The sequence below is a fragment of the Lycium ferocissimum genome, chromosome 1, assembly GCF_029784015.1.
Source record: "Lycium ferocissimum isolate CSIRO_LF1 chromosome 1, AGI_CSIRO_Lferr_CH_V1, whole genome shotgun sequence".
NCBI lineage: Eukaryota > Viridiplantae > Streptophyta > Magnoliopsida > Solanales > Solanaceae > Lycium > Lycium ferocissimum.
Window position 1 is genome coordinate 7,625,951 of NC_081342.1, and position 18,357 is coordinate 7,644,307.

At 32.7% G+C, this 18,357-nt stretch overlaps 1 protein-coding gene across 1 annotated transcript; it reads left to right on the forward strand.

The window, feature by feature from the left end:
- The first annotated feature begins 12,263 nt into the window (after positions 1 to 12,263).
- LOC132068298 (probable indole-3-pyruvate monooxygenase YUCCA3) lies at positions 12,264 to 14,750 on the forward strand. Its single transcript, XM_059461855.1, has 3 exons — positions 12,264 to 13,131; positions 13,346 to 13,717; positions 14,202 to 14,750. Exons 1-3 carry the CDS (start codon positions 12,442 to 12,444, stop codon positions 14,430 to 14,432), a joined length of 1,293 nt encoding a protein of 430 aa, XP_059317838.1. The 5' UTR covers positions 12,264 to 12,441; the 3' UTR covers positions 14,433 to 14,750.
- Positions 14,751 to 18,357: the final 3,607 nt, after the last annotated feature.

The following is an 18,357-nucleotide window of genomic DNA, read 5'->3' on the forward strand; positions in this document are numbered from 1 at the left end:
TCAATCTAACATATTAAAGATTTAATAATGGATTGCATATGCAAGATCGATTTCCATTCGAAATTGTTGACTAGATTTTATGCCATTTTGTGGGGGTGATTCTCCTAACTGAAAGAAGAGATTCTAATTAAAAAGCTTACTACTTGAAAATTTAAAAATTCAAAAAGTTCTCTAACAAAACGAATTAACAAAAACGGTGCAGTGATCTTCTGGAAGGACGGTTCTTTGCATATTAGTTTTATAGACTACTACACGTGAAATATCTCTACAAATCAGGTACAATACAAGAAAAAATAACCTTTGTGAGAGGCCACAGAAAGTTTACTATTTCTACTTATTAATCATACATACAAATTAAATTAATTGCTAATTTACTTCATTAGTAATTCAGTGTAATAGATGAACTTAGTTTTAGACAACTATATAATTGAACGAACCTTGTGGGATTGCATTGGGTATGTTATTGTTTTTAATATAATTGAACTGAGCCGAGCTGAATTGACTCGGTCGAGCCTGAGCTTGATTGAGGTTTGACCATTCCTAGCAGGAAACAAGAATGAGTTGAACTAGGGCTAGGGGGTTCATTCCAACCTCTTTCGCCATAAATTGTACTATATATATAATATCATGATTATACTTTATGTATACATAATATACGTTACGTTGAAAATTCTAGTTTCCTCACTGAACACAAACTTTAACTAAAATCAAATCAAGTCGAACCGAACCTATTACAAGTGAGTTAAGCTGGCTCGGGGTCTAAACCTATTAAGAAGTACCAAAAAAGCTGTGAGTCTCAGAAAGTATTTCATCTGACTCATGAACAACGAAATTAGTTGGTAACACTACAATAAACATAAACAGGAATTAGTTATAAAATTTGTTATTTTTAATCGCTAAATAGTTTGTAGCTAACATTATCTTTTTACAACCCGTCACTGGTCCGTGTTATATGGGAACAACGACTAATTTTTATTGTTTGATAGCATAGTCCAGCTAATTTCTGTTCTTTTTTTTTTTTTTTTTTTTTTGGTAGTGTTATAGGTTACCAGTATTAGAAGTGTTATTGAAGGTGCGATTGATCCTTTGGTGTACTTTTAAGTTCAATTGGTAAGTATACTAATAGAGGGAAAAACGAGTGGGAAAAGCTAGTTTTGTTCTATTGAATTACAAAAAAAAAAAAAAAAAAAAGGATACTATAGAGGGGAAAAAACGAGTGGGAAGATCTTTAGTTTTGTTATATTGAATTATAGCGTCAAAGAGCTTTTGTTTTGACTCTTGTGTGGAAACAGCATTAAACAAATTTACTAAAGATTGATCTACGCGTTTGCTTCATTATATAAACAAAAATCGTAAAATGTTTCCTAAAACAGAAAGTAGGATTCATAAGATCTTTATCCATGTATTATTACAAAATTAAATATAGATTAAATAATTGAACCCTCTTTACAGTGAGTAATCGAATTAAAAAGCAATGTGAAGAAGATTTATGAACAATCTCTACATGTTCTACTCTAGTAAAGTTGCAATATTTAGGCATAGGAAAGATGCCATTGGTAGGCCTCTGTGACAATCTGGCTGGAATAATCTTTTAACTATAAGAAACTAGGGACGGTCTACACAAAGTTTTTATTTTTTTACATTTTTTTTTTTAGTGTGGTATTCGATCAAGTTTGTGCACATCTCGATTAATTTTATGGGGTAATTATTATCTATCACCAGAGCACAAGTACTAGGTAACGCTATCCACCAAAATTCGGACAGAAGGAAGAAATTACATGGTATTTTTGTCTTCGCTGAAATTAAAACCTGAGACCTTATATATGGTTCTCAACCCACTTAATCGTCCACCAGGCCACACTTTTAAATACGTTTTTAACTTTTTTATTTGGAGAGGAAAGAAGAAAATAAGGGTAAAGCTAGGTGTGCTTATTATTCTTTTGTCCCGATTAATGTGACATTCTATTTTGAGCCATCTCTAAACAAGTGCCATTGTCTTGCTAAAATATTTTGTAAATTAAATGATTTCACTATTTGATAAATTCATTATATTATAAATTTTTAATGTCGTGACATATTTTACTTAAAATTAAATTTTCAGCTTTTATTTTTAATTTTTTTTCCATAAATGTAAATATTATGTATGAATCAAATCAACCAGGATTTTAATGGGTCCATTCAAATATCATCTTAAAAATAGGGTGGATTCATGGAGGGAGTAGTAGGTTCTAATTGAATGTGTATGTTTCTGCATGTTTTATAAGTCACTCCCTCAGGGTCAAAATATAAGTGTCCATTACGTACATGATAAAAAAAATTTAAAAAAAAAAAAAAAAAAAAAAAAAACTTTATTTTTCTAGATATGCCCCTATTTACTCAAGACAATAAATAAGTAAGAGCCTTATTAATTAACGATAGTTTAGTCAGAACTACTTATTTTTTCTTAGGAATTAATGTTTTTTTAAGGGGTGTTAAAAAAGAATAAGTGGACACTAATTTTGGATCGAAAGGCGTAATTAATTATCTCTATGTAACATCTCTTGTTCTCCCCTTTGATAGAAGTTAATTCTTATAAGCTAAATATTCCATGCTTTATCATAATAATTATAGTGGATCCTTGCCATCCAAGTTTTTCCTAAAAGATGATATGTTGAAAATTAACTAAAAATTGTAATGTTTGCTTTTACCTACAATTAATTTAGGATATAATCCCTCTGTTCACTTTTACTTGTCCACTTTAGATTTTTCACGCTGTTTAAGAAATAATAAATGAAATATATAATGTACCAATGTACCCATATTAATTGATGCATATTTTTATTGGATTTGAAGTGAGTAATTAATACTATGGGTAAAACAGAAAAAAATATATTGTCTTTTCTTGATATGCTAAAAGTGACAAGTAAAAGTAAAAATCTATTTTTAGAATATTTGACAAGTAAAATTGAACGGAGGGAGTAAAAAGCTGTCATGTTAATTTAAAATGATGATTGTACTCTTCTTCCAAAGCCGTTGGAAAGATAACACAATAAGAACAAACACTACCTTCGCATTCTTGCGTGAAAAGAATAGAGTTTCTTTTTTAGACAAGGTTCCATGCCATGCAACTCTTTTTTCCCCCACAACATATATCTCTCTTATTCTATATATTCTATGCAATCCTCTAAAACATATGATTAAACGCATCTGGTTAAACATATACTCCCTCGATTTTATTTTACCTGACACTCTTGCTTAATTTGTTCTACAGAAATGATTTTTTTTTTTTTTTCATCTTAAGAAATTCTTTAAGTTTTTTATTCTTCCCTTAAAATGTCCTACTCTTGTAGGTATAGAAATGTCATGTCATTTAGAACTATACACGTTTTAAGGGTATACTTGATATCTGTCAAAATTAAAGGCTTTCTTTCTTTTTGATTAAACTTCGTACGGCCTAGTCAAAATGTCAAAAGCTACTCCATCTATTTCAATTTATGTGACAAAAAGAAACGAAGACTTCCTGAACTTGTGATCTAAAATATATTGTAGCATTTATGTGGTTATAAAACTTTTGACACATGTGGGTTTAAACTTTAAACATGTTGTTATATTTTGTGTGGTTATAAAAATTTCATTAACAGTAAAATGAAAAATGTAAAGTTAATTGTTTCCATATTTAGAAGTGCGTCATTGATCTTTTTGAAATGTACTAAAAAGAAAAATGTGTTGCATAAATTGATAAACTGAAATGGGATAATATATACTCCCTCCGTCCCAATTTATGTGACACATTTTGCTTTCATAGAGTCAATTTGACTAATCTTTGAAATTAAATGAGATTAGATCCACTTAATGTTTTAAATTAAATTTTAGATATGCAAACGCTATACAAAAAGTACTATAAACTGCAATATTTTTCATGTCACTATGATGAAAATTACATTATAAAATATCGGCTAAAATTTACATATATAATTTGAATCTCGAAAAACGAAAAATGCTAATTGGGACAGAGGGAGTACTATACAGTTTAGAGCCAAGAAATATGGTGATCTCAATTTCTTCATCAAACTAATAGTAGTGGATTTTTGTCATGCCACAGAATACAAGGGATGTCTCTAGGACTGTGAATAGGGTTGGCAAAGAGTTGGACTTTGGGATTTATACATAATTATCATGTGTAAATCTCAAGGCTAATTAAGTGTAGGTTTTGGAACTGAATTGCAATCTCAATGTATAACTGATATGTGTGCATGGTTGGTTCCAAATTCCAACGGGGAAATATGAGTCCTCCCAAGACACAACTAGCCGCTCTTCTTCCACCTACTCCATGTGGGTAGTTCGCGCGTATCCTTGTCAGCTTCTTCTCTTACATCGCACAAGTCCAGAAGCGCATTCAGAATTTAAACAAGATGAATGTCACTGTTAAGGTTCTTCTCATACATACACCGCACGTGCTCAAAGTCGACGATTCTAAGATTAAAATGTTACAAGCTCACCGTGCGTGAAAGTTCTTAGCGCATTAAACATGTACATTTAAGCATTTATAAATGAGATTCACAAATATATATATATATATATATATATATATGTTTGTTAATGAGGCTTTGGTTAAGGTGGGCATGTCACTAATTCAGATTCATCTCGAAATTAAAGTCTCATTTTGAGGGTAAACACTCCCTATCAAAGATAATTTTATTTTTAGGGCTCGAATCCGATACATCTAATTAAGATTAAAATTTGGCTCTTGTGTTTGGGTACGTATGTATTGGAGTTTATGTTGAGAGAGTGTGAGTGACCGAGGCACATGTTATTAGCCTCGTAAAATACAAAAGTCATTGTTCCTACTTCAAATGTTCGATAAATTTTGATTATTTTTTTAAGACAATTCTTATCCAAGAGATTTCCATTTCTAACATGCCACACGTGAGTTTGTGTTTCCTACCTCGAAATCACTTCATTTACTAGTCTAAACTATTTTCATCTCGGCTATCAAAGAACTAACTCATATCTTAAACTAGATCACAAAAATGGTATTGAAAACGCTCTCATAAGTATGTATTTATGAATCGTAAATTGATGTAGTAAATGATATGTAACATAAGTAATCCATTTTAACTAGCTGAATATAAAGAAGTCTTGCTTTACAAAGATGGGTTCTCCCTCTTCCTCTCGTCGTGTTTTCCAATTTTGAGTCATCAAAGTCTTTCTAATATGATATGGTCTAATCCACTATATGTCAGTGACACCTCATCAAGTTCAATAAATCCAATTAAAATCTTAAATTCACTTCTGTTTAGAACGATAATCCAATAGTTGGTCACTTAACAAACTAAATTAGTTGGGATGGTTGCAAGCCCGAGCGTCGATCTTTCTTACTAGCTAGCTCGTGCTTTTTTCTACTCTCGATCGGTTTGGTCCTGGTTGTTTTAGACAGTAAAATAGCCATGAAGCCTATATTTTCCAGGGGCGAAGCTACAGATCTTAGCCTTACCACAGACATTACTGGCTACTGCCATTGGTTTCTTAGAGAGGAAATTGTTTAACCAATTACTTTTCTAGGCAGTCTCTTTACGTGCATCCCTAGTTTTTGAAAATTGAGTTGAAAGCATAATAATAATGAATGTCAAAAAGGCTTGCATAATTACAAGATAAGACTTATACTCTCTACGTCTCAAATTATCTGTCGTGGTTACTAAAAATAGTTATTTCAAATTATTTATTATTATAGAACTTTAAAGCATAATTAATTAATTTTTCCTCATTTTATCCTTAGTAGAACTCTGTCATCAATAGAGATAATATATAAATAAAGTGAACATTTAATAGAGAGATATTATAACTTAGACATGTATAATGGCAAAGTTAGTCAAATATCACTCCTAATTAACACTCTCTCGTCCCAAAATAAGTGTCATAGCAAAAAAAATTGTCCCAAAAAAGTCACATTAGAAATTCAAGATAAAAATTGGCAAGTGTTTCCAACTATGCACTTAGCATTAAAGAAGTCCTCTTTAATATTACTCAATTCTCAAAAACATCTTAAAATAGGGGTAGTTTAGTAAACTCTACGTTGTATTTATTGATTTCTTGAATGAGCGTGATTTTTGTTAAGATGACACTTATTTTGGGACGGAATGAGTAATCTTAAGGGGCGTGTAAAATAAATAAAAAACGACAGATTTGAGAAGGAGAGTATATTTATAGATTTTATTTTACATATAAAGGTGTCATAAATTGATCTTCATCTATCAATATAACAGCATTACATTTTTTTGACAAGAAATTCACTTAAATCCCAAAATTGTCTGGTCCAAGTAACGAGTGGTAGACTAGCTAAAAGGTCTAAATATTTGTCTTAATTATAATTGAAGTATTTAGGTATTAAATCTAAAAATCAATACTGAGATTTCAGTTTGTAGATGCCAAATAAACTACTTATTAAATAGATTTAATAATTTCTTTTGGAAGAGCTACTTATTTCATCGAAGAAAACATTCTTCCGTTGTTCAGTCTGGGAATACCAACAAAAAACTTTAGAAATGAATCTTGGAAATGCAAAACCTCACATATCTCTTCCATCGTGTTACTTTTTGTGTACTTTGGACATCTAAAGGTTGCAGAGCCACGATTTATATTAAGGGGTGTCAAAAATACTAAATATATTGAGACCAAGGTTCAAACCCGTGACCCTTAATGAAGTTTTACAAGTCCTTAACCACTACACTGAAACTTCAACTTATGTCAAAAGGTGTCAACACTGGTATAGATACATATAAAATTAAAATTTCACTTATTTATACAATGTAATTTTCCGGTGAAAGGGTCTCGGGCAAGGATAGCTCCGCCCCTATCTAGAGTACAAATAATATCCAAGGATAGCTCCGCCCCTGTCTAGAGTACAAATAATATTAGATACAAATTTTATGTTATTGAAGAATAATTGTAGGCACATTTCTACTTTATTTTTACTATCTCCAAATTCTTATATTTCTAGAAGTATATACATCATCATTTTCTTCTTGTCCAAGAATGCTTAAAAAAACATTATGGCTGTAAGTTACATATACTAATAGCACAAAGATTTTTACACTTTTAGTGTAATTTAATGAACACGTGATAGTAGGTTAGTTACCATTTTTATTATATTATTGGTGATACTTATCATAAAAAGTTACTAATTGTAATTTCTTCATAAGTGACATTATATAAATATTTTTGAGATAATGGTCAAAATGACACTTGAACTATCATTTTTTCATGAGTTTTCTACTTGAACTATCAGGAGTGGGAGTTTCCTACCCGAACTATCACCAACTATTTGTCAAAACACACCTCAACTATCAATTGTTCACTTTTGCTACCTGAACGATGGTGATAGTTCAGTAGGAAAATAGAACAACTAATAGCTGAGGTATGTTTTGATAAATAATTGGTGATAGTTCATGCAGAAAACTCACGAAAAATGATAGCTCAAATGTGTTTTTGACCATTAACTAATTTGTTTTTACTCGCCAAAGCATAAAACTTAAATTCAAGAATTATTGATCTTAGATTAGAAGCCTAGTCCATCATGTCCATCTAAGTGCTAAACTTGTTAAATTGACTTTTCTCTTCTTCCTTTTTTCCATCAAACTTGGTTAAATTATCTTTTAGTCTTTTTGTTTTTTAATCATCAAACTCGGTTAAATTAACTTTTCTCTTTTTTTCCTTTTTGTATAACAAACTTGGTTAAATTATCCACCGCCCATTTAAAAGGCTAAATAATTAACGAACTCGTGGTTACATAAAGTTGGGGAATATTTCTTACTTTCTCTTTTTTAATAGGGTGTAATAATACTTTTCTCGGGGAGAACAAGTACGCCTAAATATTAAAATTATTACAACTTGAATCTGTTTGATTAATCTAAAGATAAAGTTTGTTGAATTAATTAATCAATTCCAAATTGTAATCGGAAAAGCCAAGCAGAAAGTAACGCCGACTACACATATATTATTCAAGTTCTCTCTGATTTTTTAAACAATTAAATATATAAATCAATTATTCCTACAATCGTTTCACTAAACTTTCCACAACACCCCTTTTCTTTTCGGTTCTTAATGTTTTCCATAGAATAGATTAATTTGATCGTGTCAATATTTTTTTACATTATAAATGCCTAGAACATAAATGTTATTTATTCATGGATGATCCTTCCCATTGAACTCATAAAAACTACTCTTTTTGTTTCATGAGATACTTTCTTTTTTAGTTTGTTAATGACACAATTCGAAATTTGAAATTAATTAATTTTACACTTTCTATTTTATCTTTAATGAAAAGTTTTTATAATCATGCAAATGTTATGACACATTTAAGATCACATGTTTCAAACATTTTACCGTCACAAAAATACTACTCTTCTTTTCAGATTAATTTTACATTCCCCAAAGCTAAGGGGAAGAAGGAATCATTGAACAAGCTAGATGGACATGTCTATCATTACTTCAAAGATTAAAGAGCAAGAATACTATACTCCATATAATCATATTACATGCTCACAAGACCAATTAATCCCTGATAATCCAATCACATGAGGAGTAATGATTTCTTGTCCATCATGAGACTTAAATGATTGGCATAAAGTTAAGAACCATTTTCTCGGTCGTCAATTCAGTATCACATGATTTAATGTCACAAGTAGTCTAGTCTATATATATATATATATATATGAGTATAACATTGGAACTTCTAATTGCATATTCATACATCATAAAAAGTCGAAAAAGATTTATATAGGCACTCTCAATTTATTAAATGTAGGTTTTAGTCATGTAGTAGGTTTACTTTAGGTTCGATATGTTTGCAAGTAATTTTTTATTCTCGTTAGAGACATGTAAAGAATCTGGTATTCTAAAACCTAAGGTTTTATAACGTTGGACTTATAAAATTCTTAAACTCTCTGGGATTGAGGCTTAGACGTTGTGGTTGTTGTAGTATTAGTTGAATCCACCAATGTGATTGCTTGGTGGAACCAAAATTTTGCTGGCATATATAAACATTTGATCAACCTAGAGGAACTCAAGCTGGATATGTGCATTGGCCGAAGCTGATATGATGAGATCTCACTACAATCAACTATGCCAATATTTTTCAAAAACTACAAAATTAGTTTCTACAATATGGGATTCAAAATCTTGCTTATAAAACTTATGCTCTAGGGGCATGTAGACAACTCAACATGTTTTAAGAAATTTCCTATAAACTTTAGTTGAAAACTAGAAGATATTGGGAAATAGCTGCACCTCATGTTTTTCGTTGGTGTTGTTTGTCCTTTGAAGGGTATGCTTATGGGTTTTCATGCTCAATGGTGCTTTTAGGTGGAAAAGAATGGAAGAGAGATAGAACATACATTAAAAAGAAAATTAAATTTGGAATTTAGTGAAAGGGAAAGGCATTTATTTTTCTCTTAAGTAGATTTTGGAAGAAAATGGATAGAGGATAAGGAGGAGAAGACACATTTACTCTCTCTTTCTCTGCTCCTCTCTCTCCTCACATGTATAAAACAATAAGGACCAAAATAATTTTCATCTATTTAATTTTGTTTTCTTTAATTTCGCCAATATAGCTTTATCACTACTAGAAACAGACGTATTTCCTATACTAGGTGGTCTACAAAAGCATGGCGCATGTCCTACTCGAGACGAAGTACTTATCGTCCCACACCAAAAGGGATGAGGGTAAAAGGCCCAAGAAAGCATCCATGGAAGGCAGAGTATGTTGAAAATGTACTTTGTCGAAAACATTTCGACGGTTTTTCTATAGGAAATCATTTTCGACGGCATTTCAACGAAACCGTACGTCAATATTTAATATTTACGTATTTTTAGTAGTGAACATAGCAAAACCGGTCTCAACCTCGGATAAAAAAAGAAGGTGCAAGTAAATAGAGGTCAACTACAATGAGTCACTTGAATAGAGAATTCACATATATAATAAATACAGTAAATTCATATATCTAACCACAACTATATCATATGGAATTAAGAAGCAATTAATTAGTGTATCCAATTCAATTTAATTTTTCCCTCCGTCCAAAAACCATACAAATGAGGCAAAGAATTTAGTCTTTTTTTTTTAAATCATTTTTGCTCCATTTAAATGGAATATGTCAAGCATTATTTCCTCCAAGTCAACGAATTAATTAAGCCGTGTGATGATTTTTTCTTCTAAGTCTTAAATACATTTTTTTGCACGGTTTGCCCTTCTTTTGGGGTGGTCTTTAAATTTTACCCCTCATATTTGTCTTTCTTTAAGTTTTGCCCTTCGCGTGGATACCTGAGGTTCTGGGTTCGAACCCCCGCTCAGGCATAAAATAAAAAAATAATTTCGCAAGGCAGGGCTGGGAGAGTGTATGCCAGATCTAGCATACAATCCTTAAGGAAAAACTAAAATTATGCCGGAGGGGGCAGACTTTGCCTTGAGGCATATATATATATACTTTTCAAGGCAAACTTTTAATTATGGCTTAAGGAAGAGTTCCGCCTTATGAGGCATACTTTTAGTTATGCCTTAACTAAAAGTGTGCCTCATAAGACATAACTAAAAATATGCCCCATAAGACATAACTAAAAATATGTCCCATAAGACGGAACTTTTTCTTAAGGCATAACTAAAAGTTTGCCTTATAAGGCAAAGTCTATGCCTTAAGGAAAAGTTCTGCCTTATGAGGCATACTTTTGGTTATGCCTTAATTAAAAGTCTGCCCCATAAGACATAGTTCCTTAAGGAAAAGTTTTGCCCCATAAGGCATAACTAAACTATGCCTTGAGGAAAAGTTATGCCTCCGCATAACTTTAGTTTTTCCTTAAGGACTTTATCACGGATAAGATACACTCCCCCCCACTGCGTTGCGAAATTATTTTTTTATTTTATGCCTGAGCGGGGGTTCGAACCCAGAACCTCAGATATCCAAGCGTAGGGCAAAACTTAAAGACCACAAATATGAGGGGCAAAATTTAAAGATCACAAATATGACGGGCAAAATTTAAAGACCACCCCAAAAGAAGGGCAATTCGCAAATATCCCATACCCTCAACTTGATATATCTGAGGAGCCGTTTGGACATGATTTCATCTCATGAGATGAAATCATATTTGGACATGCAATTTGGATTTCTTCAGTTGCAGTTTTTTTTATAGACAAAAAAACCCCACAAGTTGTGAAAATCATCAAAATTTTTCCAATTCTTATACAATCTTACCAAATGATCGTAAGTCATAGTTCATAATAAAATTAATACGCTACTAGAAGGCCTTTCTAAAATATACAACATCAATTGATCAAACTTTAGTTCAATAAAAAGGAAACTTTAACATGAATAGTAATGTAACTACTCTTTAATATAATCCTCCTACATGGTACGAACAATATATCTACCAACTTATGGTTGGTAAACATGATTGGTAAATATATCTACCAACTTATGAGTCTTTTTTTACAAAATATAAACGTATGGGTCAAATTTTATATTTATATTTTTTGAAATCATGATTTCAAATCTCAAATCATGCCTTTTTGGATGATTTGGGATTTCATGAGATGAAATCGCATGTCCAAAAGCTGATTTCATCTCATGAGATGAAATCGCATGTCCAAACGCCTACTTAGTTGGAGCAAATAAGTTTTAAAGTACCATTCAAATACATGAAAGCTCAATTTGTAGGTTGACTCCAAAAAAAATATAGGAGATATATATATATGTAGGTATAAGTAGGTAGTTTGAGGCAGGGGCGGTCCTATGTGGTTTCAAGTGGGTTCATATGAACCCACTTCGTTAAAAAATAATTTGTATATACATGTATATTTAATGTTTTTTTAAAAAAAAAAAATATATATATATATATATATATATATATATATATATATATATATATATATATATATACGTGTTATTTATATATTTCTTATATATTGAAGCACTTGGTAAAAATTCTAGGTCTGCCACTGGTTTGAGGTCATACAAGCCACACTATAATCGCATAGCTTGGATATAGATGAAATGCTTTTATAGAAGTCGTTACATTGAATGTGGGGTCTCATCAATAATATATATAGGTCCAAAGAGAGTTAAACAATTGTATATGTAATAGATTATGCGTAGATACATTAATTAAAAGAATATATGTGCATCTCAAAACAAAGGCGAGGGGGGGGGGGGGGGTGAAGACCACAGGCTTTAATCATATGAAAAGGACAATAAACTCATCATTTTCAAATCCTAATTGCATCCCACCCCCGTCATGTCCAACTTCCCCCTTATTTAAACCTCTCTATGCCTCTAAACCCCTCCACACATTTGTTTGTCAACTTGAGAACTCATAACATTTCTTCTCCTCCTTGCTCTTTTTTCCCACTAAATCTATCAAGAAACTACAAGAACAAAAGTTGAGTTTATTGCATATTTCTAAAACTTACCTTTGATGAATCAATATTGTAATAGTCCTTGTTCACCTCTAATGGTTCATGCACTTGAACAAGAAGACTTATTTGCTGGAAGATGCATACTAGTAAATGGTCCTGTCATTATTGGTGCTGGTCCTTCGGGGCTAGCAGTTGGCGCGGGCCTTAAACAACAAGGGGTTCCCTTTGTAATCTTGGACCGCGCCAACTGCATTGCGTCCTTATGGCAAAACAGGACATATGATCGTCTTAAACTTCACCTCCCGCGACAATTCTGTGAATTGCCTTACTTCCTATTTCCAGAACACTTCCCAGAGTATCCCACTAAGTACCAATTCGTTAACTACCTCGAATCTTATGCCAAGAACTTCGAGATCAACCCACGATTCAATGAGTCGGTCCACACTGCTATGTATGATGAAACTTGCGGTTTATGGAGGGTGAAGACAGTGTGTAAGAATGGTTCAGTCACTGAATATATATGCAGGTGGCTTGTGGTGGCCACAGGAGAGAATGCAGAAAAGGTGGTGCCTGAATTCGAAGGATTAGAAAATTTTGGTGGACATGTTTTGCATGCGTGTGACTATAAAACAGGGGAAGCTTATGAAGGGAAAAATGTGTTAGTTGTTGGCTGTGGCAATTCAGGCATGGAAGTTTCACTTGATCTTTGCCACCACAATGCAAGTCCATCCATGGTCGTTCGAAGCTCGGTAAATCTTATTTTCTCAACCAAATTCTTTCATAAGCTACATGACTTACGTCTGCCATGAGAAAGCACTCCATTTTCTTGAGCGCATCTTTCCACACTAACAAATATTATATATGTTTGTGTACTTCATTTACTAGAAAATCTGCAATACGATATCTCCAATTCCACACAAGTATATATAATCTAATGATATCTTATGACTTCTTCATGAACAGGTTCATATTTTGCCAAGGGAAATTCTCGGAAAATCTACGTTTGAGTTAGGAGTATCATTGATGAAATGGCTATCAATTGATGTAGTTGACAAGATATTGCTAGTTGCAGCAAGGTTACTTCTTGGAAATGTAGAAAAGTATGGTTTAAAAAGGCCATCCATTGGACCTTTACAGCTCAAGAACACAGAAGGGAAGACCCCAGTCTTAGACATAGGTGCATTACAAAAGATTAGATCTGGAGGAATAAAGATAGTTCCAGGAATCAAGAAATTTTCTCAAGGAAAAGTAGAATTTGTGAATGGTGAAATTCTTGAGATTGATTGTGTCATCTTGGCAACAGGGTATTGCAGCAATGTCCCTTCCTGGTTAAAGGTGAGAAAAAATAAACAAGTTTTATGTTTATTTTTATTTTGTTTGGTTGTGTATCCAAGGTGGTACATTTAATTTTTTATTTATGGATTCTTGTGACAGTTATGGAAGTTGGTTTCTTGCAGATTCTCTGTTCCTATTTCTTGTAGTATTTGTTAGTGATCAGGTGGATGGTATTCTCATTTGCTACTTCAATTTTCTTTTTAATTTATTGGGAACGGAGAAACATAACTCATCACTTCCTATCTTCTTTTTTTATATTCTCTAGATTTTCTTTTTCTTTTACTATGGTAATAAGTTTTCCAGAAAGAAGATTGAGTTTTCCAAGAAAATGGTTGAATGCATTAGATCACAGATGTGAGCTGCAAATTAAATCCTGTTTCTTTTTGACTTCTTTCCCTGTTTCATTGCATGATCATTCATTTTTAAGAGTTATCAAGAATATTTTTCTTTGAAATTTGGTCTAATGAGAATTTTTTTAATTCAGGAAAGTGAATTCTTTTCAAGGGAGGGATTTCCAAAAAGCCCATTTCCAAATGGATGGAAAGGTAAAGCTGGTTTATATGCAGTTGGATTTACAAGAAGAGGACTCTCTGGTGCATCTTTGGATGCCATTAAAGTATCACAAGATATTGGCAAAATTTGGAAAGAAGAAATTAAGCAGAAAAATCAATCTGTTGCTGTTGCATGCCTAAGAAGAAGCAAGTTACCTTTCTAAAATTTTCTTTCCCCCTTTTTTTTTTTTTTTTTTTTTTTAATATTTACTTTTTACCTTTTCTTCCTGTAAGTTTACTTGCCAAGTAACCAAAAAAAAAAAAAAAAAGTAAAGACCATTTGTGACAAGAGAAGGAAGAGGCAAAACAGAGAGCAGCCCTCTCCAGAGAAATCCCAAAATTCATTTTTGGGCATTTTTGTAGGGAGAAGAGGCTTTTTTGAGCATCTAATCTTAAGGAGAATGTGTATAAAAGGTTGAAAAATATGTACTAATAGAAAAAATGTGACTTTATATATCTCATTTCCTGCAAGTAATTTAATCAGTTACATAAAAAGTATATGTTGTTCAATTTATGTATCATGAGTCGTGCACATCATGCTTCAATGCTTGTGAAGGAAAATTTATCTTCTGATATTATGAAAGTTGGTAAAGAATGGTCAAAGGTAATAGAAAGGTTCTCTCACTCAATAAATCTTGGTCCACCTAGTCATTTATTCTACTGATGGGATCTATCTTTAGAACATGGTCCACCTAGGGGCCGATTAAATATGGTGGACCAAATATCCATAATTCCACAACATCCCTTATTTCAATTTAAATATGACATAGACTCTTCACTAGTTTAGTTCAAGAAATACCTATGCGAAATTCTTAGAGTACCTCCATGTTGCCAAGCACATGGATAGAGCCCACAAAAAAGAGAAAAACAGAGGGTAAAAAGATCCCATTGCCTTCAAAGTCAAACTTGGAAGATAGCCCCAAAGCTTGGTCCAGTCTAGATTGCTTGGACGCTTTAAAAATGTCGTCCGGTGCGTGTCGAATCCTTCAAAATGTATATTATTTTTGAAGGATCTAACGCGAATATAGCAGCATTTTTAGAGTCTAAGCAACATAGGATTCATGATAAAAGCATAACACCTTATGTGGAGATTAGACGCACATAGTAAGTTCAAAACCTGACACGGACAGAAGGCCTCATATATCAAAAAGGATAGAAGGGCAAACCCGTTATACATTGAGTTTCTAACAATGCACCAACTAGCTAGCCCTCGAAAATTTCTTGGTTATAAGGAAAAAAGTCAAACTTGGAGGACAATTTCATATTGTTTCATCTCTCTTAAACTATCACATGTATAATAGTATACTTTTAAGAGGTTTACCAAATTAGATAGAATTAAAAATACCATACCTCAGACCAATGCCATATGAGTCTAGCTCAGTCATTATCACCTAGTGAAGTGAGAAGATTGTCTTGAACTTCAAAGGGGACAAATGCATGGATGGGGTAGTTCAAGGATTCATTCTGGAGCAGTCAAAGCTCCATGTATGAATGGAAACTTCCTAAATCCTTTCCATCCACAAATTCCCCTTCTTCAGAAGTCAAAATATTACTAACATTTCTTCACAATATCTCAAGTAACAGCTTGCCTTACCAAAAATAGAAAATTTTAAAAAATGATGATTGATTCTATCCATCTAGTCTAGCCACCTATCAGCAAATCTATATGAATCTTCCATGTTAGCATCCTAGATTCTTCTCCTCTCTCATTCTTATTTATTTGGTTCCTGTACAACGTCCATAACCTGAAATTTTCATTTTTCTTTTAAGAATCTAAAAGAGATAGCGGGTACGGCGGCAGAGCTATGATTTTGAGTTTATGAGTTCTAGATTCTTGAAAAGGCATATTATTGAGATTATTGGGTTCTGGATAAATTATTTATTCATATTAAGTGGACTTTTAAATACAAATACAGGGTCTGGCCAAAGCTACTGAAATCTACCGATCCTGTTAGCAGAACTGTAGCTCCGCCCCTTGAAACAAACAGTAGGAAGGAAACTGTGGGAGGAAGAATGATAGGTTCAGAAGAGTGGTCCATGGTTGTCTGCTTGGTGACAAATTTTATTTCCCGTTTTTAACAATTTATTGTAATAGATGGGAATTGAACTTCCTTTCAGTGAGATCCAACATGAATTAAATTTCCCATTGCACAATGAACAAAGAACATAAAAATTCCACTGACAGAAAAGAATTAAACAAAAAGAAGAAAATCCAAAGAAGCAGTACATATATAGACAACCCATATGAGTTCCCATGCTGTTGAATCACGCATGCAGCAACCTTTATCTACTGTCCCATCTATAATTGCTTCACCACCACAAACAAAAGTCTTGTAAAAAGAAATATTTTTTTTTTAAAAAAAAAAAGTCAGTTTCAAACCTTAAATGACTGTAAAACACACAGCTCATGTTCCTCAACTTGCTCCATGCAAAGTGTTTGAATTTAACACTTCAACCAGGAAGCTACAGTTGTTATTATGTCCTTTTGCAGTGGAACTTACTTAGGTTTTTTCTAACCTATTATTAGACATAACTTTTACCAAGAGAGAAATACACATGGCCTGGGTCACTTAAACTATATCCTCAAAGTTCCATGAGAAAGCCCATTCCTTCATGCTCTAATAAGGAGCCACTTTGCAAGTGTTAACTTGAGTTGGCTGGGGGGCACTGTCCTTGTATCTTACTGTTGCATGTCCTACCAGAAAAGTGTGTACCCTGTTATTAGTAAACACAGGTAAACACACGCTCTGTCTCATTAACAAAACTTAAACCTGAAACTTTTCTATTCAAGGATATTTGTTAGTCCTAATCAAAGAATTTGCTCTGACCATTAATTATTATGCAATTTCATTACATTAAATATGGTAAGTGAAATTTGTTATCCTATATTTAATTTGTTGAATGACTGCAAACATATTCGTTTTAAATTTGGTAGTTCATGACTTAAGCATGAGGTATCTTGCTACCTCCCATTAGCACAGACACCGGGTAACTCTATCCACCAAGACGTGAACAGATAAGAAAAAACACCTAGTATTTGTAACCAAGATTGGAACACCTCTAACAGAAGGGCAAATAGTCAATTTTGAAAGACCTTATTGTCAACCTCTTTCGGATATTCCATGATTCTCAACCCACTTTATTGACCACTAGACCATACCTTTGGGTGCTATTGGAACTCCAATATCTACGTGCATTTGCTGCTGGATGAATGTTCTGAATGCTTTTTGTATATAATTCTGTATTTACATTTGTAGACATGCATTTATATTACCGTTCACTTGTGTATATTGTTTATGTTCACACACACATATAGCGGATAAGTCATTGCTTATGTATGACGTTTTATGAATCAGCAAATCATGATTGTTCTTTAAAAAAAGAATTCTTTTTAAAACCATAGAATTTAAACATCTCCATTTACCTGGAGTACATGAGGTAATTGAGTATTTGGGTTCCAATGTCATAACTTACACCAACACTTGGGAAGTCAAAAAGTGAAATACTTCAAAGATTCAGCAAATTTTTACACTTAAATTGTAAAAATTTGAACTCTGTGAATTGTTCATGGAGTTTGAACTAATAAATGTTTGAATTTCATGAATTGCTCCTAGGGTATGAACTGATAAACATTTAACATAATCATTCATAGAATTCGAAACTCCAGCAATTTTTTACACTTACTGTGAAAATTTGAACCCCATGAATCGTTCATTGAGTCTGAACTCATTAATCATTCACGGAGTTTGAACTCCAGGAATCGTTCATGGAGCTTGAAACTCCAGCAAATTTTTACGCTTAAGTTATGAAAGTCTGAACCCCCTAACCTCAATCATCCATTGAATTTGAATTTAAAGTTTGGACTCATAAATCATTCATGGAGTTTGAACTTATAAGAGTTTGAAGTCCATGAATCATTCATGAGTTTAAAAATACAACAAATTTCCGAATGTGCTGGAGTTCCACTTGTCAAAATTTCGAAACCAACACTGTGTGCAGGAGTTGCTCCATGTTTTAGCTAGGGGTATTTTTGTCCAGATGTTATTTTCGCCTAAACAATGTCTATTTCTCAATTACATTTCAAACTAG

What these genes read in the sequence shown, in the direction of transcription:
- LOC132068298 (XM_059461855.1), top strand. Translation starts at nt 12,442, where the DNA reads ATGAATCAATATTGTAATAGTCCTTGTTCACCTCTAATGGTTCATGCA. An exon ending in CCATGGTCGTTCGAAGCTCG is followed by an intron (nt 13,132 to 13,345) that starts GTAAATCTTATT and finishes CTTCATGAACAG; the next exon opens with GTTCATATTTTGCCAAGGGA. An exon ending in ATGTCCCTTCCTGGTTAAAG is followed by an intron (nt 13,718 to 14,201) that starts GTGAGAAAAAAT and finishes TTTTTAATTCAG; the next exon opens with GAAAGTGAATTCTTTTCAAG.